The 26404-nt window shown below is 40.4% G+C and overlaps 1 protein-coding gene across 2 annotated transcripts in view; it reads right to left on the reverse strand.

Annotated features, from left to right (window-relative positions):
• The window catches only part of LOC124555554 (ubiquitin-conjugating enzyme E2-17 kDa), a 94080-nt gene that overhangs the window by 36001 nt on the left and 31675 nt on the right, over nucleotides 1-26404 (reverse strand). For both annotated transcript variants that reach the window (XM_047129509.1, XM_047129510.1), the window contains exon 3: nucleotides 5761-5965. In XM_047129509.1, the coding sequence (XP_046985465.1) occupies nucleotides 5761-5965 (205 nt within the window). The remainder of the gene's footprint in view (nucleotides 1-5760; nucleotides 5966-26404) is intronic.

Genomic DNA, 26404 nt, shown 5'->3' on the forward strand with positions numbered 1-26404 from the left:
CTGCACTTACAGAGTCGAAAAGTTCGGGTCTGTTTGTTATCGGTAGGTCCAAGATGTTATCTCCACGAGTCAGTTCTCTGTTTAATTGCTCGAGGTAATTTTCGGATAGTGCACTCAGTATAATGTCACTCGATGCTCTGTCCCTACCACCCGACCTGAACATCTGAGTGTCCCAGTCTATATCTGGTAAATTGAAATCTCCACTTAAGACCATAACACACAAAGAAATTAAGAATTAAACTATGTAACAAATAAGTGAGCTAGGAGTATACGAGTTTCTGCTGGCAGCTGCTTATCCAACGGCGGCAGGGAGCACACAATAGTTATGAAAAAATGAGCATCAAAAACCATAATCCTCTAAAACAGAAATAGTATTTCAGAACCAGAATTTAATGTTTGTAAATTTTAAAAAGCTCTATGTGACACTTTTTCACATTACCATAGCTTTGATTTTCATCAGCAATGGCTTTAATATTAAAGGGGTCAATCGTAATGTTCGCTCAAACTTTTTTCGTATTAGTTTTGATCTGGCACACACTTTGTGGTAAATCTTTCTTACTGAACTGCATAAGCTCTTTTCCTGTAGGCTCAATTACATGTTACTATCTGAAGTATCTGCAAGAACCAACTCTCCATCTTCAGAAGATGAAATAGAAAAGTCTCTTTCAAATAACTGTTTTGACTTCTTTGTAACACCTTTGGTTGTCTCCTCGGGCTTTTTTGCTTTATCAGGTAGCTTTTATTTTCTGAGCATACCCATCTGAAGTAATCACTACTGCAGTTACATCAACATGACTTCTTTTGTCGTCAGGCTGTGGAGAGTCTGATGATACTTTCTCAAGGAGCAGTTCTTTGAAACTTTTGGGACTGTTCCTTCGGCTTCTTCATGGAAGAGTCAGACTGATGATTTGATACAACAGTATGCACAACAGCAGGCATGCGTTTTGTAGAAGGCCCAGATTCTACTGTAGCAGGTCCTTGTCCAACAGAATAATTGTCTTCTGAAATGTGTGTGTGTGGGTGAGGGGGGGGGGGGGGGTGATGGGGGGGGGGGGGGAGGAGGAGGAGGAGCAGACAGAAATTCTGAACAACAATTCAGCCTTTATCTCCATCCATATCTGCAGATGATACAGAAGCTACATTCAAATCATGACCTTTCTTCTAGCTCAATGAAGGGGTTTGTGTTTCTTCAATGTCAAACCATGGCTTTTCTTGCAGTTTTGGAACCAGTCTTCTGCTGATCTATTATTGGTAAAAGGACTATGAATACTGCACTCAGTCAATACATTTTAGAGTGTCTTTCACTTCCCATTTGTTGATCCAAATCCCCATTTGGTCATACATTTTGGTGAGCTTGCTAGTTCCACTTCATCTACAGGAATAATTGGCTTACTTCCAGCTGTGCCATTGCTTATTCTTTGAGATGAGAAAATCACAAATCCTCCTTCAGTCCACATTTCCTGGCAGCACTTCTGGTGCTTACACTGGGATTTTCATTCACTTCAGTAGTCACTCTTGGTAGCTGGTCCTCTGGGTAGGATTTACCTTTCTTGCCGTATGTTTGAAGCATTTTCTACAACTGATGCTTTTTGCTTGAAATAAATCAAATTTACCTTGTAGAAGCACTCAATATGGCATATGAAAATTACCCCAAAACATATGAAAACACTTCAGTTTCTTTCAAAATTTCCATCTCTGCCACACTATTGTCCGGAAATTTTATTTCTAGCTTGAAGAGTGTTTGATGTAGACTGAAAACGCTGCAAAAAATTTAACTATTGTTGATGCACTGCAAAAATCAAAATTTAAATTTGAAAATAATGAAATGAAAACTTGAATACTAATTTTTTGCAAAATATTCTATCTAAACCAATGCTGCTGCAAACATAATAGGAAAATAATTTTATTCAAAGTACATACTGCTGCATGAGAACGACTGCTCAGACAGAAAAGTTATTTGGCAAAAATTTATTTTTCTGTGGGAGTGATGAAGTTGTCTGTTAATTACCTCAAATTTACCTGTCTGAAAATTACATCAGGCTACTCTAACAAAGCACATATGCAAACTGTAACAGCCATCTTTTATGTATGAATGTTTCAGCTAATGTTTTTCTCCTTCTTTCAGTGGTGTGTGTGTGTGTTTTTTAGCATACAACAGATGAGGAGGCTGATGATATATCTTTCCAGACCTGATATACCATAATCTATTAGTTCAGCATCCAGTGCCTTGCGATATAAATTTTTTTCTAACCATTTTTGGTTACTCTTCCACTTAATTTGTATTTCCATCACACAGTGGCATTTAATATGCACTAAAGTCATTTCCATGTATTTTTTAAATTTAACTTATTTCTAACCATTCTCTCTCATTTCCCACTGATTTTAGACCCACTAATTTTGCTACCTGCATTCAGCTCTCATCTGTCCAAAATGAAATCATTTTATTTTCACTTCTACACTCCTGGAAATGGAAAAAAGAACACATTGACACCGGTGTGTCAGACCCACCATACTTGCTCCGGACACTGCGAGAGGGCTGTACAAGCAATGATCACACGCACGGCACAGCGGACACACCAGGAACCGCGGTGTTGGCCGTCGAATGGCGCTAGCTGCGCAGCATTTGTGCACCGCCGCCGTCAGTGTCAGCCAGTTTGCCGTGGCATACGGAGCTCCATCGCAGTCTTTAACACTGGTAGCATGCCGCGACAGCGTGGACGTGAACCGTATGTGCAGTTGACGGACTTTGAGCGAGGGCGTATAGTGGGCATGCGGGAGGCCGGGTGGACGTACCGCCGAATTGCTCAACACGTGGGGCGTGAGGTCTCCACAGTACATCGATGTTGTCGCCAGTGGTCGGCGGAAGGTGCACGTGCCCGTCGACCTGGGACCGGACCGCAGCGACGCACGGATGCACGCCAAGACCGTAGGATCCTACGCAGTGCCGTAGGGGACCGCACCGCCACTTCCCAGCAAATTAGGGACACTGTTGCTCCTGGGGTATCGGCGAGGACCATTCACAACCGTCTCCATGAAGCTGGGCTACGGTCCCGCACACCGTTAGGCCGTCTTCCGCTCACGCCCCAACATCGTGCAGCCCGCCTCCAGTGGTCGCGACAGGCGTGAATGGAGGGACGAATGGAGACGTGTCGTCTTCAGCGATGAGAGTCGCTTCTGCCTTGGTGCCAATGATGGTCGTATGCGTGTTTGGCGCCGTGCAGGTGAGCGCCACAATCAGGACTGCATACGACCGAGGCACACAGGGCCAACACCCGGCATCATGGTGTGGGGAGCGATGTCCTACACTGGCCGTACACCACTGGTGATCGTCGAGGGGACACTGAATAGTGCACGGTACATCCAAACCGTCATCGAACCCATCGTTCTACCATTCCTAGACCGGCAAGGGAACTTGCTGTTTCAACAGGACAATGCACGTCCGCATGTATCCCGTGCCACCCAACGTGCTCTAGAAGGTGTAAGTCAACTACCCTGGCCAGCAAGATCTCCGGATCTGTCCCCCATTGAGCATGTTTGGGACTGGATGAAGCGTCGTCTCACGCGGTCTGCACGTCCAGCACGAACGCTGGTCCAACTGAGGCGCCAGGTGGAAATGGCATGGCAAGCCGTTCCACAGGACTACATCCAGCATCTCTACGATCGTCTCCATGGGAGAATAGCAGCCTGCATTGCTGCGAAAGGTGGATATACACTGTACTAGTGCCGACATTGTGCATGCTCTGTTGCCTGTGTCTATGTGCCTGTGGTTCTGTCAGTGTGATCATGTGATGTATCTGACCCCAGGAATGTGTCAATAAAGTTTCCCCTTCCTGGGACAATGAATTCACGGTGTTCTTATTTCAATTTCCAGGAGTGTATTACATTGGTACTACTTATATACACAAAGTACAGAAAGTTGTACGTTTCCTGCTTGTGTTTTTCACAGTATATTACACAAAGGCTGGTGCAACTGTATCTCACCCAGAGTAGCAATAATTTTCTGTGTATTATCACCTGACAAAATGGGTTGCACTACTCATATCCTACTTTCAATCAACAACCTTTCCCATTTCAAGTCACTCCAACTATAAGCTTCACAACACATTCAAATATTCCAACCATTGTCTCAATTTGAAACTTCCTAGTATATTAAAACTGTGTGCCAGACTGGGACCTTTGCTTTTGCAAGCAAGTGCTATACAGATTGAGGCATTCAAGCATGACTCTTGAGATACCTTTCTCCTGCATACTTTTGGGACTAGCACTTTTGGAGGAAATGATACTGCAGAGAAATGGCTCAGCCACAGGTTATGCGATTGTTTCAGAATAAGAGTTTCACTGTGCACTGAAATGGAACTTCCTGGCAGATTAGAACTATGAGAGACACTGGGAGTGGAACTTCCTGGGTAGCCAGAACTTCTGTGAAATTTGGAAAGGTAGGAGGAGGACAGGCAGAAGTAAAAGCTGTGGTGGCAGGTTCTAAGTCATGCTTGGATAGCTCAGTCAGCAGAGCACTCACCACAAAAGGCAAAGGTCTCACCTTCAAGTCCCGGTCCAGCAGACAGTTTCAAACTGCCAAAAAGTATCAACTCAGTGCAGACTCCACTGCAGAGTGAAAGTTCATTCTGAAACCACCTTAATTCAATACAATTCCCACTTATTTACCCACTTTTTTCTCCTTTTCCTATTGTCTTATTCTTATATCCAATATTTTGCAACTTCTGCAACTTTAAACTTAGTAATCCTTGTCTCATTGTTTTAGTGTTTACACCACCACCTTACTAGTATCTTTTTATTAACAATTCAATTTTTACAATATTCTGGGTTATTATGCCATGATCAAATGAATTTATTGGAGAAACCCAGTATTTCGTTCATATCTATGGAGAAAAACTTCAAGGGTGGTTGTAGCTTCTATGAAGATCCAATTCACAACTTAACTCCTATTAGAATTACTCTTGCATTTAATAATCTCTAATGTCTCTCCGTATAGCCTATCTTAGTACTCGCACATGGCTACCAGGACCTGAAGCTTATCAAATCGAATCTGATGGTCTCCTGGCTGCAAAGCATATCCTGCAACAGCAGATCTGTTTCTCCCCTTCCAAATTTGCTTTCTTTTCTTGTAGTCATTATTCCACTGTTCTTTTTGTAGTATACACTTACACATCCCCACAACTCCATGGATTCTTTCTTCTACTCACTCTCTTCACCCATTTTCATAATCTTAAAAGGTCTTTTGCAACAAGCACACAGTTCCACTTTTCATTGGCTTCCAAATATTGTCATTATTATCAAATAACTTCCTCACACTCATAAAATTATAGATTCCTCTTTTTCTGGACGAGCATTTGTTCTAGTCTTAACATATCATCTTATCTTTACTTTCATATTTTCATTTATTTCAGCCCTCCTTTTTTAAAAATCAAATAAAAACACTATGTGCCTTTTCCTTACTCTCTTCAAAATAGCTTCCACATCGCTTCTTTATTCCTGTTTCCCCTATTGTGGTTACATTTACTCAATCAGCATATACGAGGTAGGCTAATCAAAAGATACTTTGGTATTTGTACTCTTCCCCTAGCTTCCACCTTATTTATTTCCCTTTACCCAGTATATTCTATATCACCTAACAAGAATTTATTTTTGTGATGGTTAATAATTTTCTGTCATTTGCTTTAGTTCCCTTCCTTCATTTACTTGAGTTTGAAGGCAACAAAAGAAGTTTCAGACAATTTTAGAAATGTAGAAATAACTTACCTGGATGGAAGTAAGTATGGCTGAAACGTCATATGTGGGACTCCAACGATTCTGGAGTATGTCCAAACATATGCCACCATCTGCATACACATTCGGATGAAACATTTTGGACACAAATTTTACTGTTGGCGGTTTATTGGGATATTCTTCAGTAAATTCTATAGTTAACTTAAATGTGCCATCCTCAAATGGTGTGTCGTGTGGCCTGAAAAAGATTTTTGAGTTGTAAACAACAATTATTCAACAAATTACAGAGTTACTCTTGGCTGCCAAATGGTTCAAAACTTGTAAGCTAGTAATGAATAAGACCAGTATTTGAGAATGACAGCTCTTAGTCACTTGTAACAAACTTTACACATGATTTCAAATCTTTACGAAAATTTTTCTCGCTACTGGCAGTCTTCATGTCCTGTGCCACAGATAACAGAAAATTTTGCCACATTGTTCATTAACTTTTCTTCATCAGAGCCTCAAAATCTCATGAACTCACTGATGAAGATAGTATGTTTTGCCATTGGAAGCAGTCTCCTGTCACTATACAATACAGCAGAACTATTGGTCCTGAGTGGAGAGCAGTCTATTGCCAGAGGAGGTATACGGCAGCAGGTGATGCTGCCGCCACATTCCGCACGCCTCACACTGGAAACAATGGGAACCAGTGGTGCTGTCTGTGGATGGTCAGTGCAGTCTGCAGTCTGTAGTCTTGTTTGGAATCACATTTATTCTGACAGATATGGACTTACAGTGTGAGTGGCTTTTCGATTGTGAGGTTCTGTTGCTAACATAAGGGTGTATACACAGACAAGGAAAAAAATTTCCACATTTCCCGGTTAAGAAAGCACTTTTTCCCCACGTGAAAATACATTTCTTCCAAGGTTAAAAATACACTTCTTCCTTGATAAGTGACAGTATACTTTCCCTTCAAGCTGCAAAAATATCAATCCTTTGAATGGTAAATTTTTTATACACAAGCGTAGAACTTCCCGGCACTTCAGAGAATGAATAACATCGGGGGGAAAAAGAAAAAGTTTTTGAAAGATCTTTGATGTGCAGCCACATTAACGTTGCATATTTTCGTATTCATATTATGAAAGTTTAGAATCGAATTTCACCAAACACAGCACATCAGTTTCCTAAGCACTGAAATCAAGAATGAAATGCACATCTGTAAGCCAATCACAGCTCATGTCATCTGATCTCACCAGCCAATGACAGCAGGTATTCAGAGCATAGGACACGTGATGTAGTCAGCTAATAGCTACATCGCTTATGTAGCATGAACACACAAATATGGAAAGTTAATGGTTTTAATTAATGTACACTGTGTAGCTACAAGAAAAGCTAAGCTTTCACATATAATATTGGTCCTTTTGCATGTGTTACTCTTCCAGATACATCACACAAATGTACCAGTAAAATTTTATATGACATTAATACCTGGTCTTCTGGGCTCGAAATTCCTGTAAGTGGCTGGTCCTCAATGTGTTAAGTTTTAAATGAGAGTCAAACGTAAAATAATTCACCTTGTGTAAAAGGAAATTTACTTTGACAGTAATGCTTTTCAAAGCACCATTCACAATATTTTCCCAAGACCTGTTAGAAATAGGTTCACATTTCTGCAGTTGCTAGAGTGTGCCAGAAAAAAGGCATTACTGCGCTTGGGCAGCTACGATGACGTAGAAAGCCTGTATGTTCATATATACAGGGTTGAGAAAAGTTGTGTCACGAAATTTTAACCCTGTATAGCTGATGCCAGTAGGAACCAAAATTACTACATTGTATAGGTCAACAATTCACAATTTTTAAACTACAGAACCTTGGCGCCATGCACTTTGATTGGCCGAGGGATTGCCCTGTTGCCGGATGCTCTGGACAACACATGAACGCGAATGCTTTGCCTGCCGGAGATCACAATGCATCCAAGGCGGCCCAGACACTCTTGGTAGCGCGCCAGCCTTCCACTCTGGGGGCAAATCCGCCAGGGTCCTGACACATCCATTGTAGTTTCATGATAAGATGTACCAGGAACAAACCCATCAACAGCTGTTAGTTCGTGTACAGGAAGTCTTTTACAAATTGTGTCAACCCTGGAAAGGTACTTTTTTTTTTAGCTTGGACATTGTTTACTTAAGGCAGGTACTCAAACTGATACCCTCTGGCATGACACAAGCTTGGTAATGTCTAACGGTGTTTTGCCGAACACTCTGAAAGATTCTTGGCAGAGCCCTGATGTGATTGGTGGCATCTTGAATGCAATCCATTAATTCCTATTCCTCTTCGTTTCTAGGTGGTTCACATCTGGGTAGGTGAACTAGAACCTTGAAGGATCCCCACAGGAGAAAGTCCGGTGGCGTGAGGTCTGGCGATTGCGGTTGCCATGTCCTACAAGCACCTCTGCCAATTAGCCAACTACCCGGCCACCTAAGAGTTCATTTAAATATCCACACACAGCACGATTGTTATGTGCAGGTGCTCCATCATGCTGCAACCTCATGCATAGCCGTTTGTCCAGGGGAACAACTTCCAACGGGCTGGGTAGAGTTTCTTGCAAAAAGTGAAGGTAATTTGCCCTGATAAGTCAAGGAGGTATATGGACCAGCCCAATCAGAAGGTCACCCACAATGCCTGCCCAAGTGTTGAGCGAAAATCGTGCCTGGTGTCCGTGGACATACGTGATGTGAGGATTTACGATTTACCCTTGCCCAGTAATGAACGTTTCGAGTGTTGAAAAGGCCATCCCGATGTAAGGTGCATTCGTCGATAAACAACACAATGGTGGGGAAGTCGGAATCTCGGGCAACACATTGCAGAAACCACTGGCAAAACTCTAGCCTGTGTTCATAGTCCGCCACAGGATTTAGGTCTTTGACAGGGTGGAAACTAAATGGATTCAGGCTGTCATTCCTCAAAACCTCCCGACTAACTGACGAGTGACCCCTATGTCATGCCCAACCGCTCGAGTACTTGTAGGTGCTTCCTTGAAGCACTCGAGAACAGTCCCCTCAAATGCATCATCCCGTCGTGTTCGATGTCTTCTAGCATCACCACGATATCCCACTAACGAGCCTGTTTTGCCAAGTCGCCGGTGAATTGCTGTTAACATTTGCAGGTGTGGGTGGCGTCTTGCTGGGTACCATTCCTCATACAACCGTCGAGCTTCATGCGCATTATCATCAGCTAGTTCATAAACAAAAACCGTATCTTGTTGTTTTTCAAATGAATACTTTGCCGCCATGCTTACTGTATGACTAAATCCAGGTGACGTGTGTGCTCCAAAGCAAAGCTTGTGTGGGAATGCCTCTGAGAAGAGGAGGAAACAAACAGCAAGACCTATCTGACACGTGTGCATATCACGGTGGGGCAGTGACGGGGCGAGGGACATTTGTATGTGTGAACCAACAACCATAGTGCTGCACTTCAACAAACGAATGGCAACAGGGCAACCCCACAGTCAATCTGAGCGCATGGCACCAAGTTTCTGTGGTTTAAAAATGGTGTGTTGCCAACCTACACAACATCAGTAATTTTGGTTCCTACTGGCATCAGCTATCCAAGGTTAAAATTTTGTAACACAGTTTTTACATGATGTCATAAAAGAAATAGAACATCAGCGGATACTGGAGCATCAAAATTCTGTAAACCATACTAAAATGCATGACTCAGCTTAAAATGCACAATCGTATGTCCAGATTCACAATGAAGTAGGCTCAACTTGACATTAAGCTTTTCAGTGTGGTTTTTGGGACGCAAATTTTCTTGGTGTACCAGTACTGTATTGTCTCATGTTTGGTTCTTTATTATGGCATAGCGCCAGAAGTGCCAGAATAGCCAGAAGATGAAAATGTGCACTCTAAATTCAGTGAGCAGTTGAAATTACGCAATAGTGTGGAATGAAACACTTTGTTTCCAATAAATTGACTGCCTCTGTGGAAAAGATTAATAAAATCCACATTTATTTAGCAAACCGACAAAAATAACTTCATTATTCTGCAAGGCGATTAATGCTTGACTGCCAAAAACATGGAAATAAAACAAAATCAGGAAACTGAAACTAATAACATATTTTGAATGTATTTTAATTCACTTGACAGCACCCGCCCACAGAAATCCATTTTGTTTTCATTTGACATGAGAAGTGTAAATGAAGAGGAAGCAGCAAAATCACTATACGTGAACATGGCTTACGTGGAAACTAACCCCCTCCCCACTACAACCCCAGATTGCTCTGTGCTTGTGCAAATCTAGCAGCTTGGGTCCACCAGGAAATTTTTTCCAGATAGCATCTGGCTGCTTGTTACTACTGCTGATACAGCTAACAGCCACACTTCAAGTAGCCAGAAGCAGGAAAACGTACTACCCATATGCACCTCAACTGTGCATTCGCATGAGCCCGCTGGCAACTGCTTAAATGAACTTCGTAAACAGTTGTGGCATCACCCTCGTCAGCAGCAATTTAATGATATTAAGTATTCCATAGTCTTCGTCCTAAAGCCTTTGAAAAATTTTGCTTTTTATCAGTTCTTCAAATCAAAATTACAAAAATTTAACTGATGGCTAAAACAACCAAAAATTCCCAGAATTATAAAACATTCTCGGGTTTCTTCCAGTTTCCTCCCAGATGAAAAGATTCCTGGGTTTTTCTCGAACTTCCCAGTTGTCCCGGAACGCATACACCCTGTAACAGTTCTGGTGATGGACAATGAGAAGCAAATACAACGAATTATGAGCTAGATCTGAGCAGCTAATGACACTACTCATTCGTAATTTTTCTCTGCTTTGTAAATTAAGTTAACCAGTATTTTGTTTCACTCGCAACAGTTTAAACTGAGCTATCAGGTATTCAACATTTGGTTCTGAAGTTCTAGCAGGAGCCATGTTTATAGAATTTTTTTTTTTACTCCAGGTCCACCTAATAAAGAAACATTTTTGGATTTACATAAAAAAATAGAGTTGTTGCATATCAGGTAGACCTGAAATCCAGTATGTTTTGGGCTGTCACATCCCATTTCAACCACCATCTCATAAAAACAGGGAGGAGCAGGGAGGGGGGCATGAACAGCAGCACCCGATCAAATATTCATGGCAATCAAGATTGTAAGATTGACCGATTCTCACTGGCTACTGTTTACTATCACCCAACTGACTATGAACAATGATAATGAACTGCCAACAGTAGCACACAACTGAAGAGCCACAGACACCATAATTGCACTTTACATTTAATTCTTAATTTTGTGTAGACTTGAGGATCTCCTGCGTGACAGTATGTAGTGAGATTAACTGGTACAGATTGGTATGTTTTGTGGACGTATACTGCTGCTCTACCCTCCTCATTCATATCACCCTTCTTGTGGTTGATGTAGCCTTTAAACACATTGTTGTCTGTATGTAATTTGTCAGTTGTATACATAGGTACATGGTTCCATCCTGTGTCGGAATCTTCAATACTTCCATATATATCCTTAAATCATTCACATTCTATCGCAGTACACAAGCCATTTATCTGAAGAAATTTTCTTTCACCATTTTTCTTCTTCTTCACGTTGGACACGTCGTCAGCATCTGTATGCAGTTATATTTCAGAGAAATCTTTGTTGGTTAATACTGACCACCTATTTAATGGTCTTGTACTAGGTTCATTTGGACTTTGCTTTTGGGCATGGATTTTGCCTTTTCTTGTTGTGATACAGGCTATTTGGATAAAGTTGAACAGGTTTGTGTAAATAGCTTTGTGGTTCGGAGTTTTCTCCTTAGTTTGGTAGTTACCTTTGCTGGAACTGGATTAGAAGCAGCTGTAAGCTTAGTAGCATGGGTATTATTACACATACATGCCTTTGTGCCAATATCTACTGCTTATGTTTACATGGCACTACGACTTTAACAGTTTTTCTCTGTGTGGCAGCAGTGGGAAGTTGCAGGGTTTATATTATTTTTTTGTCTTAATATATGTAATTCTCCCAGTTACATCAATTTCTTGAATTTTCTTTTCTTCTGAAAACATTGGGCAATTCCTACTCCAAGCAAGGTGATCACCTGAGCAGTTATACAGAAGTCTGCTGTTGAGCATGATGGTCCTGCTTTGTGGACATCTTTCCCACATTTGCCATTACACCCTACTGTGGTGTGACCAAATATGTATCATTTATAGCACAGCATTAGAATAGGTACATAGGGGCTTATCTTCAATCAAACAAATCCAGCCTTAATGTGCTCTGGAAGGACAGGGGAAATGAAAGTTAAGTTTTTTGTCAGAATTTAATATTGTTAATATTGCAAAACCTGGACAAAGCATTTGGGGATGGGCATCTTCCGTCTCTTTAAGCATGACATGCCAAAATAGTGGGGAGAGCTTCACTCTAACCAACAACAAACACCCCATTGGTGGAGACATTGGGAGACAGTTTTAAAAGACAAACCTTTTACATTCTTAATAACTGTATAAACATACATAAAATTAAACACAAAAGACAAAAATATAGAAAGTATTATTATGCTACATTTTGATATTTGCACAAACTACACGAGTGTTAAAAGTACTTAAGAAAATGAGCACCTCAGAACCACCTACTAGAAGAGTATCCTGGGACTGAGGAATGGTGGAAACACAAACAGGAAGCTGCCATTTGTCAGAATGCAGGGAGAAGCTGAGAGAGTGACACAGTAAAGAGGCAGGCTCGGCAGTGCACGTGTATACGGAGATGGAAGAACTAAGCTGGGATGGTGTCATCACTGTGACACCTGCAGTGACCAATCCAGACAACATATTTGGAAACTTCATTTAGCTGAGTTACAAATAATTAATACTCATTCTGGATGGGAGGTGGTTGTGCCTAAAGGTGTTTGTACCAAAGTCAAAGGCGGATGTATGTCACCCGCATAACAATGTAGGAACCTTCCACAACTTCACAGTTGAAATTGTAGTAATTCAGCATGGGAGATAATTTAACAGCTGCTAATAGTCATGTATGCAAAGGTTTGTGGTTTAATAGAAGTAAGCTTCACAGATTGCTGAATACATTCACATTTCATAAAAATAAATAAAAATTATCAGTGGATTTCCTTTAGAACTGTTCTGATGTTATAACAAATTACTTGACATTGAGAAGAGTTATACTAGGATTTTAGCTGCCCTTGATGTGATGAGAATGGTATAAGAACATATTACTTGTGAGAGAATACAAACTACGATAAGTGGCAAGCACCACTGACTTAATTCACTACATTTAAATGTCTTTTCTTGTGCTGCAAGAAAGTAGCTATGTCATGATAAATGTCCACTACATATCACTTGCCTTGTTTGACAGACTAATTCTGCCATAGCAAAAATCTAAAATATTTGTCAAAACAAAACTTAAAAATGGTAGTTCACATTTAATAAATGTAAGAGCTTATTTAATGTGTAGAGAGATCTTGCAGTTTTAGAGGATTTTGATTATCAGCGTTGGTATATATACCAATACATGTATTGTGTTCATTGGTTGCATCATCAGTCTGCAGTAAATTCATGACTGCAACTGGGAATGTTTAACCACAGTACATAGAGAGAAAACATTTAACAACTGTTGTTAATCAATAAACCAAGATTACTTAAGCAATATTACACCAATATGGTGCCCAGGTGATGGGACATGTGTGTACTGGGCTGTGATAGGCAGATAGAAATAGTGAATGGCAAGTAAACCCACAGTTCTTTAAAGAATCAAACTCACATGGAGATAAAACAACTTAAAGCATCTTATTAATTTACAAATTAGTTAATGTGTTAAATACTTGACTTTAAGCACATAAGTGAGAAAAAGTTTAGTAAAAGGTTTGAAATTATGCTTAAAGTTAGTTTGAATTTACTAAGGCTCTCATTATGAAGCACTGGATGAATACAGTTGGGGTAACTTGCACACCATGTAAAAACTAAAAATAAAAAATAAGTCAAATTTAAAAAAGCTAGATTTTCATGCATCTCAATTTTTATGGCATCATGTCTCCTGAACTATATATTGTACAATAATATAATTTTGAAGGTACAGTCAGTGGTATATGTGGATAAAGTCTACAAACAACGTTGCAAATAATTAGTAGTAAAGAAGTAATAAAACAAAACATTGTGTCTGATACTGACGTTTGACTGTATGAACAGTGAAAACATAGTACATGATAAACATTTTCCTTCCATCATTTTGTTGAGGGTGTCAGCAAGAAAATATTTTGTGAAGGTTTGAAATTATGTGAAGTTTCTTGGAAGTCACTGGAAGTCATTTTCAAATACTATATGAATGTAGTCTGGATACATGCACACTGTCAGTTACACTGCCTCACAACAAACACAAAGTTTCTAACTGGAATACTTGCCTTATTGTGTTAAGCATTTAATGTAAGACTATACCTCCTATTAATGACAGCATTTCAAATTTTTAAATTAAGTCAATGACTACATGAAATATTGAAAATCAAATTTTGTTCCTCTTGGAAGGCATTATATAGGCAACCTGCAACTGATACCAGGTGCCAGGATAATGGTTTAGTAATATAGATACCTAGATACCTGCACGGGCAAGAAGATGTTTTCTTTTGTGACCTCTGCGTAACTGCAACCATTCAAGAGGTAGCCGGGGATCGCTCGGTCATTTAAATCAAAAAGTTAGCCTTCCCATGTGCTCAGCAGTTACACACCTACTGGAATAACAACAACGACGTGTGTGTGCGCGCGCGTGTGTGTGTGTGTGTGTGTGTGTGTGTGTGTGTGTGTGTGTGTGTGTGTGTGTGTGTGAGTGAGAGAGAGAGAGAGAGAGAGAGAGAGAGAGAGAGAGAGAGAGAGATCATGTAAACACACAAGAGTCGCATCAATTCAAGGGAACCTTTTACAAATTAGTTTTCCAGTGACAGAATATGTTTGTAACAGAAAGAATGGCAGTAGAGAGAGCAATTTTTTTACCTTGTACTCGGGCAAGTGCAGTAAAGTGTTACAAGCTCACCCTTCACTATCTTTATAATATTTCAGAGCTCCATTACACATTCCACATCCTATTATTTTTTCAGGTCAGTCATGTCTATGTCCATGATATCTCACCAATTTATGACACCACTGCTGACAAAGAGAGTATTGTTTTTCTACAGCTACAGCTTACAGAGTCTGGTGCCTGGTTTCTCGGGAGACATAGTAGTTTCAACCAAAAACATCCCACAGTGGAGTCATTTGACTGACTTTTCAGTTCAGCAATACTTTCCAACAGTTTGTTAATTCAGAAGGAGGATACTTTCTAAAAAAAATCGTCTTCAATTAATCACAATAAAGACATTATGAAACTGTTGTGCCATGTTGTAATTGGCATAGTTTGCATTTAGAGATTTGTTTTTGTGTTTGTGAGATCCCATGATGATGTCAATTACAATTGGGGATCTATATAGCCCAGCCAAGCAGAGCCTGCATGCTTGGGTAAAGTTATATGTCTAAGGTATGGCAAGTTTCCCAGAGTTTGCCTGATAACGACTGCTTTGCCTCAAAAGCCACCCATTCCATTGGCGCACAGCATACCTTGCGACTGACAGTTTTGTTTTGAGCTTCATACCTTTTCCGCCATAGAGAAAGTTAAGCCAACACCACATGCTCTCCAAAACATCATACAATGGTCCACTGTTGTGCTCCATGGTAGTTGTTGAAGCATGGTCAGAGCACACAGTAACAGAAGACTGGCAGTGTTTATGAGCCCAACAGTTCAGGGGGGCTCCACGTTAAGTATGCCTGTGCCCAGTGTACTGGCAGACCCCAGGAGGGAGTGTGGGGAAATCAGCTCTTCCTCTCCCCCCCAACCCCAGCCAATTTAGGGAAACAATGGAGAACCTTAATCCGATTGGCCAGGCAGTATTTTGAACTGCCATCCTCTCAAATGGAAGTCCTGTATCTTACAACTGTGTCATTTCGCTCAGTAATTTATCTCAATGATCAGAAAGTCTCGTTTATTTTTATTTTTTTAAATTTTTTTTACAAAATCAGATCAGAAATCGTCATGTTTCTTGTCGCAAAAACAAACTTATGGCAATACACTGTTTACGAAGAGGAATTGCACCTTGAAATCTTCTAAGTAACAGCTTTTCTCTGTTAACAAATGCTTCCGTTTATTCTCCAAGGTATTTAAATTAGCTATTCTGAGATCAGGCAGTAGTCTTAATTGTTACTTACACGTATGGACTAAGGTCTGCAGCTTCCTTCCTTCCTTCCTTCCTTTTTTACTTATAATTCTGTGAGAGTTTTCCCTTCCCCATGTGTTTTAGTTATGTACATTACTGTTTGTTAAATTATGTTCTGGCTTTAGTTTCACAAACATGATTGCTTGCAGGATGCACATAGAGTAGATGGTAATTATTTTATATTTGAGAATTTCTTTACAAAGCACTCTCTTGTTTACCTTAGCTACCACTCCGGCTGGCTCATTTGGTAGTCTAAAAAGCCTGTGTGTCTGTATAGACTGCTGGTGCCCCACCCCGTGTCTCAGTACCATCATACTGAAGATGCAGCTGTATCAGCACAAAAAATATATTTACATACAGGTACTGTGGATGAGGAACGCTAAGATCCATTCCAGTACACACACACACACACACACACACACACACACACACACACACACACACACACACACTTGGACTGATTTTCTTACAGATATGATGTATGGGCTCATGGAAAGAGTTTGGTGTTCCTCAACAATAATACCCAAAAATTTATGTTTTTTGTATACACATGTGCCAATGGAGGTGTAAATGGAGTAGGGAAGGTTGAGGTTAACTGAACCCAGTTAACTGGAACATCACATTAATTAACAATTGAAGAGGTAAAACTATTTTTTGGTACCATAAAGCTGTTGTCTTAGGTTGAATGTACCACTTGACCATATGTGGCTACTGTATGTTAGCTAAATATGCAGATAAATATAAAAATGTCGAAACCACCAGTAAGATTAATTTTTTCTCATATCAAACAAATTCTCCTACGATTTTAATTACTAATACTACACAATTTTGTTTGTTCAAGTTAAATTAAGTGTTTATTGCTTTATGATACTCCATGAAATAAAAGTTCTGAATGGAGCCATTTTCCTGCTATTTTGAAGATTTCTGATAAAATGAAGGTGGGAGAAAGTTGCTCATGAATGAATATAAATGAGGAATTCTAGAGGAACACCTGCCAGTGCCCCCAGAATTACCATATAAGACATCATAGCCTTTAAGGTATAGCATATCATTTGGCTTTTACTGTCTCCACCATCTTGAAAGACTTCAATGTCTATGGTATTGAAATCCAACATAGTTACCGACCAAGATTTTTTTTGTCGTCATATGTAACAGACATATCTCTAAGAAGTTCAGCAACAAACAGCAGATCACTCAATGGCAGAAGATACAAGCAAACTTGCACATGACAATGTGTACTATCCTTGGACATCAGACAAGGTCAGCAAACAGAAATTACAAATCATGCAGAAGTTTGGTCATAATCTAAGACTGGTGTAAGAAAAACAAGAGATAGAAAGAAAGGAAAATCCACGGTTCCTTACCATTGGACTAAATAAACAACAGTTAGATGCAGCAGCAGAAGACAAAAAATCAGAGCAGAGGCCAAAAAAGCATATATTCAAGGAAGTGAAGCCGTCTGTCAAATGCCAAATATTCAAAGAGAGCAGCAGCAGCCCTGAAGATGCTGGTCATGTCCAGTACATTGATTACTCTGATAGTGATTTGCACACAAGCAGTGATGAAAATATCAAAACAATGAAGAAGGGGACTTCACTGTAGTCAAAGAAGAAGGGAGAACTGCCATGAGTGCTCACTACTATGTTGCTCAAGTTACTGAAATGTACAATGACACATAGGAAGTAATTTTTTTAGAAGAATTGTTTCAACTACAAAATTTGGAGCTGCAGAAGATGATTCCTTTGCTGCTTCAAATGAAATAATTGGCAAACTACCCAGTCCAACAAATGGCACTAGAGCTTGGTTCTCGATTGATGTCACTGGATTCATTGTGAAATAGTTTTGTTATTTCAACAATTTTTTCATTAATATAATCATAAAGGTGTGTTTAGCATTGTTACTAATGTTGCTGCAATGAATTTTTTATATTTTGAGTCCTGCAATTAATTTAATTAACCGAGAGATCCTGTCAATCCTGTCATATGGTTCAGTTAACCCAGCCACTGGGGTTAAATGATCCAAAAAGTAGGGTCAAAGTTATTTTCCACTTCTGTAAAATGTGAGACACTGCACAAATGAAAGCACCCATAGTTTTCATAGACGGTCTATGTTTTACTCCAGTTCGCAAATAAAAATTTAAAAGAAAACCATTCTTTAAGTAAAATTTCAAGAAAAAAAAAAAAAAAAAAAAAAAAGGTACAGTTAACCATAGCTTCCCCTACAATTTATGTTCAGATTATAGCTAACCATTAACTGTATCGTCATTATCTTCTTTTTATTTACTTATTTGAAGTATGGTAAGTTACAGAATACTGTAACTGATTTCACTACTGTTGGCAGTAGTTTGCATATCACAGCCCCAGCTGACAAAGGATGGGTTGTCAACATAGCTCATGACCTTGCAATTTTGTGGTTCAGTTAAATCATTATCACATACAAGGAGCAAATAAGACCCTAATATACTTCCTTGACATACACCAAATTGGAGTATCCTGCAAGTTGATTTAGATGTTCGCTACTGTTCATTCTAAAAATAAGTTAACTTGACACACTGTTTCCTGTCTTTCAAACAGGAGGTAAGCAGTTGTAAGGCTACTCCTCTCACACCGTATTCTTCTAATTTATATAATATAATGGTATGATTCACGGTATCTAAAGCATTACACATATAAAGAAAGTGTATACTACTACCTTTTCTCCTTTATCCAGTCTGTTTAATATTTCATGAATAAAAGTTTCTACTACTGTTACAGTAGATCCTCTTTTTCTAAAACGATATTGTAGATTGTTGAGTGGCTTATGTTTGATTAAATATTCCTCAAATTGATTTAATATTACTTTCTCTACAATTGGACAAGTTCTGAAGCTAACAATATTGGCCTGTTGGGTCTTTTTTTGTTTTTTGTCAGTTTTTATTCCCTTCTTATACACTGGTAGAGTTTCAGTGACTTTCAAGAGACCAGGGAATTCCCCATGTCAGAGGGATGTATTTATTAGGAGCATCAGAAGCTTCTTTTAGCAGCTTAGTGATTTTAGTTTGAAGTTTGAAATGATTTCTAGGTCCCCTTCAGTAATACCATGGTTGAAAAAAAAATTGCTAATATTTATAACTTTAAAATTTGGTTCCCCATCATGTATTTCAATTGTATTAAACTTCAGTATGAATTTCTCACACACTTCTTTCATGTCATTTATTATTTCATCATTTTCTTTTAACGTTAGGCTGTTGTGTTCACGATTTCGCTCTTTCCAAACTACTTATACATTATTTTCCTGGTTGTTTTACGAACACAACTGGAGTTGTGTATTTGACAGTCTTATTTCTGAGCTTTAAGGTGGTCAAGGAATGTTCAGTGATTTTGCAAGGGATGATTTACAGCTTTGTTTATGTCTTTTATTAATGGACATGTTTCATTTAAAATTCTACTGAATAGCTTACATAAATTTTCCCATTAACCCTTTGCCGTCCGGTAACACCACAGTGGTATCGCGCGCAAAATAGCGGTCATCGGCCGGCGACACCACAGTGGTGTCATGATCATAGTATCACACAGTGGCCGGTGACAGCATTTTAGTATCTTTTTCATCGTGTTGGTGTTTTGCTTGCGTAACAGTAAGTTACACACGTCAACAAGGTTTTTTTTTGTTTTTATAAGTAATTTTGCACTTTCATCATGGCAGATGAAAGAGACGATATGATTATTTACGATGAATGCATGAACGTCTTGTCTGACATTCTGCAAGACTTGGCCGATTGGGAAGAAGACATTGGATGTGTGTCAATCCATGTGAAGTTGCCCAGTGATGGTTGCTTGACCATTTTTAAATATTTTAATTTTTTTGTATGTGATTGCCCTATATTTGAGAAGTTCAAAACAGTTTTTTTAATTTACCTTTCACCTTTACTGAATAGCAGCCATTTTCATTTGTAAGCGCGCAATGATGATCCAGTTTAGAGACATTAGCAAAAATATGAATATCTCTGCACTGGGTTAAGTTACAACATTGCTATTGACATGTCTTTTTAGGAAAGTGTCCTCTACAACATTGTCTATTACACAAAATACCCTAAATTCAAAAATTAACCAGTCAAAATAATTTCCAAAAGTTTGGTATCCAAATTTTCAAAAATCCACTTTTTAGACCCAAAAATAACAAACAAGGAGTGATTTATGAGAGTCTTTTTTTCCTATAGTTAGATATCATACACTACTAGCCTCATATAGAGCAAGAACACTTACAAATGTTTGCTTAATTTTTTATGAATTTTTGTAATTCTGAGTGGTTATTTCTGAATTTAGGGTATTTTGTATAATAGACAATGTTGTAGAGGACACTTTCCTAAAAACAGTCACGTCAATTGCAATGTTGTAACTTAACCCAGTGCAGAGATATTCATATTTTTGCTAATGTCTCTAAACTGGATCATCATCGCGCGCTTACAAATGAAAATGGCTGCTATTCAGTAAAGGTGAAAGGTAAATTTTTTAAAAAACTGTTTTGAACTTCTCAATTATATGGTAATCACATATAAAAAATTTAAAATATTTAAAAACGGTCAAGCAACCAACTTAATTTTTACTGGACCACTTCATTTGGATTGACCCATATCAAAAAATTGAAAGTGAAGAATCGTTGGAAGATAGTAAAATACATCCAAGAAGAATTCAGCGAACGCCATGATTGCCAACTGATTCGGATGAATCAGACGAAGAGGGCAGATTACAATTTACTGAGGACCAATAATAAATTTGAACGATCTCTGGGTCAACACATATTTCCTAAAGATACACAGAGCATCGTGGATATCGTAGAATTATATACTGCGTTCAAACTATTTGAATATATTAGCAACGAAACCAAGAAGTATTACGGTCAAAGTTGCAATAGGAGGAACCTGGATTAAAAAAATGCCAAATTTGTCGACGTTACGGGACCCGAACTTAGAAAATGGTTTGGGCTTGCTATCCTTATGGAAACTGTATAAAAGCAAGGATTGAGGATAATTGGTCAACGATTCCATTGATAGACACACCGATATTTCACAAAATGATGTCCCGCAACCGATTCAGACAAATATCATTTTTATATTTTTCTGACAACAATAAACTGGAAAACGCCAACCGGTTTTTGAAAGTGCAATTCATAATTGATTATTTTTTCAAAAAGTTTAAAGAAACATTTAATCTAAGTCAAAACATCTCAATTGATGAAGGAATGATTCCGTGACGTGGACAGTTAAATTTTAAAGTTTACAACCCATTGAAAATTGCAGAATATGGCATACTCATTCAGATGCTGTGCTATTCGAGTACAGGATACATTTCCTCATTCAATATATATTCCGGCCCTGGACAACCTTTAGCAAAAGCTGTGATGGAACTATTGACACCTCCTTATGGAAAGAGGCATCACCTCTACATGGATATTTATTATAACAGTGTAGGACTTGCAGAGAAGTTACTTGAAAAGAAAATTCGAGTTTGTGGAACGATACGGCAAAATAGAGGATTTCCAGAAAAATTAAAGCGCGCAAAAGTCAATGTGTTTGAAGCTTGTCTTCAACGGAAAGGTGAAAAGCGGCCGGCGACAAGCCAAGTAACCTGAATTAGCGCTGCAGCTGCCAAGCAAATAAATTTGTATGAGACGTGCGGACAGCAAAATGTTAATCATTCACATCAGTTGCTTTGTGTACTGATCCACATTTATCATTCCTTAATGCCATCTTAAGTTTATTGTAATCAAATTTTCTTTTGTATGCACTTCTGTGAATTGAATTGAGCCCGTGAACACTTAGAGACTGCTGGTGTTCGACAACCAGCAAGAGATGATTTACTACGCTTAACCGCAAGTCATCCACCCTGATGCCACCCACTCCGACCAAGAGCCTGACAGGCATCTACTCCTTGGCATATGTGGGCAGTTAATAGCACAGGCATCAGCAGAACGATTCCTGTGTGGTCAGGGGGCTACAACCAACAGGGTACATGGCAGCTCCACCAGAACAGACTGGCTACTGTGCTGGATATCAGGTGCAAACGAGCTAATAAGTCCCTCATCATCGACAGCACAGAAAGAGATACTGCTCAAAGGATGAAGGAAAATGCACCCAGGAGGGTCACCTCGCCCAACAGCTAGAGAATGAGTGGAAGTGCAGATCTACGTCGACGAAGGGCGTGGGAGGTCTCAGCACATGATGGACACTATGCATCATGTACAGGGCCCTTCCCCAATAGGCTCACTCTTCGGGAAAATTTTGAAAAATGGAGGTCAAACCCTACAGGGGACCATCTAACCCCCAGACCCGCTGGGCGGGAGGGGGGGGGGGAGGAGGGTCATTACTGAAGTGGGTTTCCTGGAGGGCAATAAAGACTGCAAAATAAGGGGAAACAAGTTGCTGCAGTTCTAGCACATGATGGCAGTATCCATTATACTTTTGTTACAGTGCCATTGTTCTGATTAGGTATGAAAGGATCAGGAAGACCAGCCATATCCCAGTACCACTGTATGTCACTAGAGCAGACAAGGCAACATAAATGAACATTGGCTCAGAATCTGTGTGGGGAGATTTGGCGCCTCCAGGATCCCTGGAGTAACCTTCTCCCAATTCATCTTCCTGTTGTTCTCCTATTTCAGCCTTGGCAGCAGCGTCAGTGGCCTCACTTCCTGTCAGACCAACGTGACCAGGGACCCACATAAACATCACATTGGTCCATGAAGAGTGAGCAAGCGACAGCTTTCCTGCACCCATTGCACTAAGGGATGGATGGTGTACAGTACACAGAGGCTTTGAAGGGCACTAAGAGAATCTCAGCAGATGACGCAACTGAGAAGCCTGTGTCGCCAGATGTACTGCACAGCCTGATACAGGCTGAAGAGCTCTGCTATAAACTGAGCAGTGTTCCAGAAGCAACAAACAAGAAACATTGGCGCCAATGACAAAGGCACACCTGACACCACAGTCAGTCCAAGAGCCATCAGTGTACGCAAAGGTACTAATGTGAAGGATGTGAAACTGAAGGCGATGGACAGCTGCACGAAGCCAAGGTAGTGAAGGGTTCACACACACTGGGAAAGTGGCAGGTAGATTGAAGTTAATCTGCTGGAGAAAGAGCCAAAAGTGAACTCCAGGAGGTAACAGAGAAGAGGTACACACCCCATACTGGCTATCAAAGGAGTCATCGAAGAAGGAAGCATAGGATGAATGGCCATGCATGGCAGACAAATGGCTTGCGTATCTGCCGAGCAGAAAGTCGCAGGGGTAGCTCGGCAGCTTAGGCGTACACACACTCAATCGGGCTTGTGTAAAAGGTGCCAGTGGCCAAACAGATGCCACAATGGTGCACAGTATTGAGAGGGCATAAGAGGGACGGATGTATACATGCACAAACAAAGCACCCATAGTCTAGTTTTGAATGGACAAGGGTCTGGTACAAATGGAGGAGGGTGGTTTGACCAGCTCTCCAGGAAGTACTACTGAGTACACATAGGGCATTGAGGGACTGCATACAGCGGGCTGCCAGGTAAGATACGTGGGAGGACAAAGGAAGTTTCCTATCAAGCGAGAGCATCAGGAATATTGTAGTTTCAATGAATGAAAGAGTGGGTGTTCACGTAGGTGGGATAGGTGTCAGCAAACAGATAGCACACAGGAAATGGTCACTCACTCAAGTATGTGTCAGAACAGACCACTTGAGATGATGGGCAAGCTGGGCAGTGCAGAGGATAGGTCCAAATGGCAATAGGCATGTGTGGAGTCTGAAAGGAACCTGGCTGCTCCTGTGTTAAGGCAGAAGAGGTTAACGTGAGAAGATTAGCCAAGAGGGCACCTCTCTTGACAGGTTCTGGGAGAACCCCAAAGGGGATGGCACACATTAAAGTCACCAAGCAGAAGGAAGGGATTAGGTAGCTGCCCAATAAGCTGGAGTAAATCTGCCCTGGTGACAATGGGAAAAGGTCAAGTGAGGAAGGAAAAGGCAAACTGCAACAGCTTGGAGGTGGGTAGTCAGGGAGATGGGTTGACTATGATCATCATCTCGTATGAGCAGCATGACTCCCACATGAGATGGAATGCCATCCTCAGAGGGAAGGTAAAAACAGGCCGTGAAAAATGCGGGAGCTCAAAGCCGCCGTGAGGATGTGATTTTATTTCCTGAAGGTAAAGAACAAGTGGACGCTGCAAATCTAAGAGCAGCCGTAAATTCTCTTTGTTGGATTAAAGATTGTGAATGTTCCATTGGAAGAGAATCGTGACAAGGAAAAAAATGAAGGGGAGGCTGCCGAATGCCAGCCTTTGAAGACTCGCTGCTACAGGGCACAGAGGCAGGAGGATCCTGCTCCATAAGGTCTACAGAAGTGCCGGCATTCTTCTGTCGGTGCCTGTGGAGTCCAGGGCAGAAAAACGGTTAGTGGTGCGCACCAGTGACATGGAGATCAGGTGGGCGAGGGTATCACGTGGCGACACCATCAAAGGGGATCTGCAAGTCAGCGAGGGGAAGACTGCATTTTTTGGCTTCTTAGAGCCTTTCTGGTTGGCAGAGGAAGACTCAGATGTTGGGTGGCTCGAGAGGCATAGGAAGTCTTCACGGGAGCATTACTTCTGTCCTTTCTGGGCTGCCAGTTGTGCAGCAGGTGACTTTGCCCCATGAGGCCAAAGTCTGGTGGCGCGTTCCACAACTGGAGGAGGAGATGGGGACACTACCATGATGCTCGGCAATTTCACAAGTGTGATGCTAAATTTGAGGTTGCATATCTGCGTAGTCATGTCATCCGTGGAGTGAGGCGTAGCAAGAACAGTATGGTAGGTGCCAGATGGTAGAACGCAGGGCTTCCAACTAGCCAACAACTTGCGAGCGACCAAATAAGGCACTTTTTCCTTCACCCAGATCTCCTGTACAGCCCACTCATGGGACAATCGCGGGAGGCGGCAGCATGGTTGCCATTTCAGGTCATGCAGCAGGGCAGAGGAGGCAGATAATTGCCCTTGTGAGCATCCCTATGACAGGTTACAAATTTGGCTGGGTGTAGGCAGGATTCTCGAGTGTGGCTGTAACAATGACACTGGTAGCAGCGCATTGAGTTTGGAATATACAGTCTCACTGTGATAATTTCATAACCTACTTTGATCTTTGATGGAAGAAGCACTCTATATCAAAAGTAAGAAAAAGAATGCATGTGGACACTAAGGAGCCATCAACTTTTTTCATCACCCGATGAACTGCAATGACACCCTCATCAGAAAATTACATTTGAATTTCTGCCTCGGTCAGACTATCGAGCAGCCTAGTGTAAATAACATCACAGGAAGACTTCAGCATTCAATGGGCCTCGACACAAACAGGATAGCCACGGAGGAGTGAAGCTACAAGCAGTAGTTTTGCTTGAGAATCAAAATTATAGTGCGCGTTCATTTATGTTGGCGGCCGAGTTTACGTTCGTTCTGCGCATCTGATGTCACAAAACACAGTCAGCCAATGAACAGAGAACAACGTTGCCAGATCTGGACTGCAGTTCAGAGCATGGACGAGTGTCTTCAGTTTTAGAAACGTTCAGTCATAAATAAAGTAATAGAACAAAAGCAATGTCTTGATAGCAGACTTACTTTTATAGAAAGTTTGGAAAAAGCATTATTTATACCAACTGCTTCATATTCTCTTAATTAATTAAATCAAACAAGCAATAAGACTCCTAATTCAGGCGATAGCAAGGAAAGGTGTTTGTATCAATCTCACGAACCGCTTTTTCGCAATAAAGATCAGCGGTAATTGTTTATTTCCTATTGTACTTCAACGAGGCGTGAGTAATTCATAGTCAAACCAACAGTGTTTGTCAGTATTTTGCGTGACGTGTTAGAGTCCTCATGGCGTTCTGTAGTTAGGCGAGCTGCGTTAGCGTAACGGTTAAGGTGTTGAGCTTCTACACGAAAGGTTATGAGTTCAAACCTTGTGCGGTGCTTAATATTTTCATTATTTAAAAACAATATTGAAGTGCCTTACTTCACGAATTATATTCGTTTGAATGCACTTTCTTGAAATTTCTAGTGCTTTCTCTCTTCATTAACCCTTTCTCTGCTGCAGACACATGCTACTCGCATTCCGCGCTGTGCGCGATTTTGTCATCACTGCACTGCTCACCTGTGCAGACACATGCTGTTCCCACTGCTTTGACACACTTATCATTCAATTTCACAAAAACTATTTGGCCCAAAAACTTTATTTCTACACGTCTTCTTGACTGATACCTTCCTCCCATAAATGACTTAATTTTGTTTTGACGTTCAACGCAGTTATTACGCAGCATTAAATGTAGTAAACCATTGCACGAAATTTTGAAGAATTTGCAGAGGTAAAAGTCCATAGCGTATACTTTCCATATGGTCGATTTTAGTTGCCACAGTGTTGAGAATGAAATGTGGACTAGATACCTAAATTTCGTATAAAATTTACTGTATAACAATATCTCG

This window comes from Schistocerca americana, chromosome X, assembly GCF_021461395.2.
Source record: "Schistocerca americana isolate TAMUIC-IGC-003095 chromosome X, iqSchAmer2.1, whole genome shotgun sequence".
NCBI classification, from domain to species: domain Eukaryota; kingdom Metazoa; phylum Arthropoda; class Insecta; order Orthoptera; family Acrididae; genus Schistocerca; species Schistocerca americana.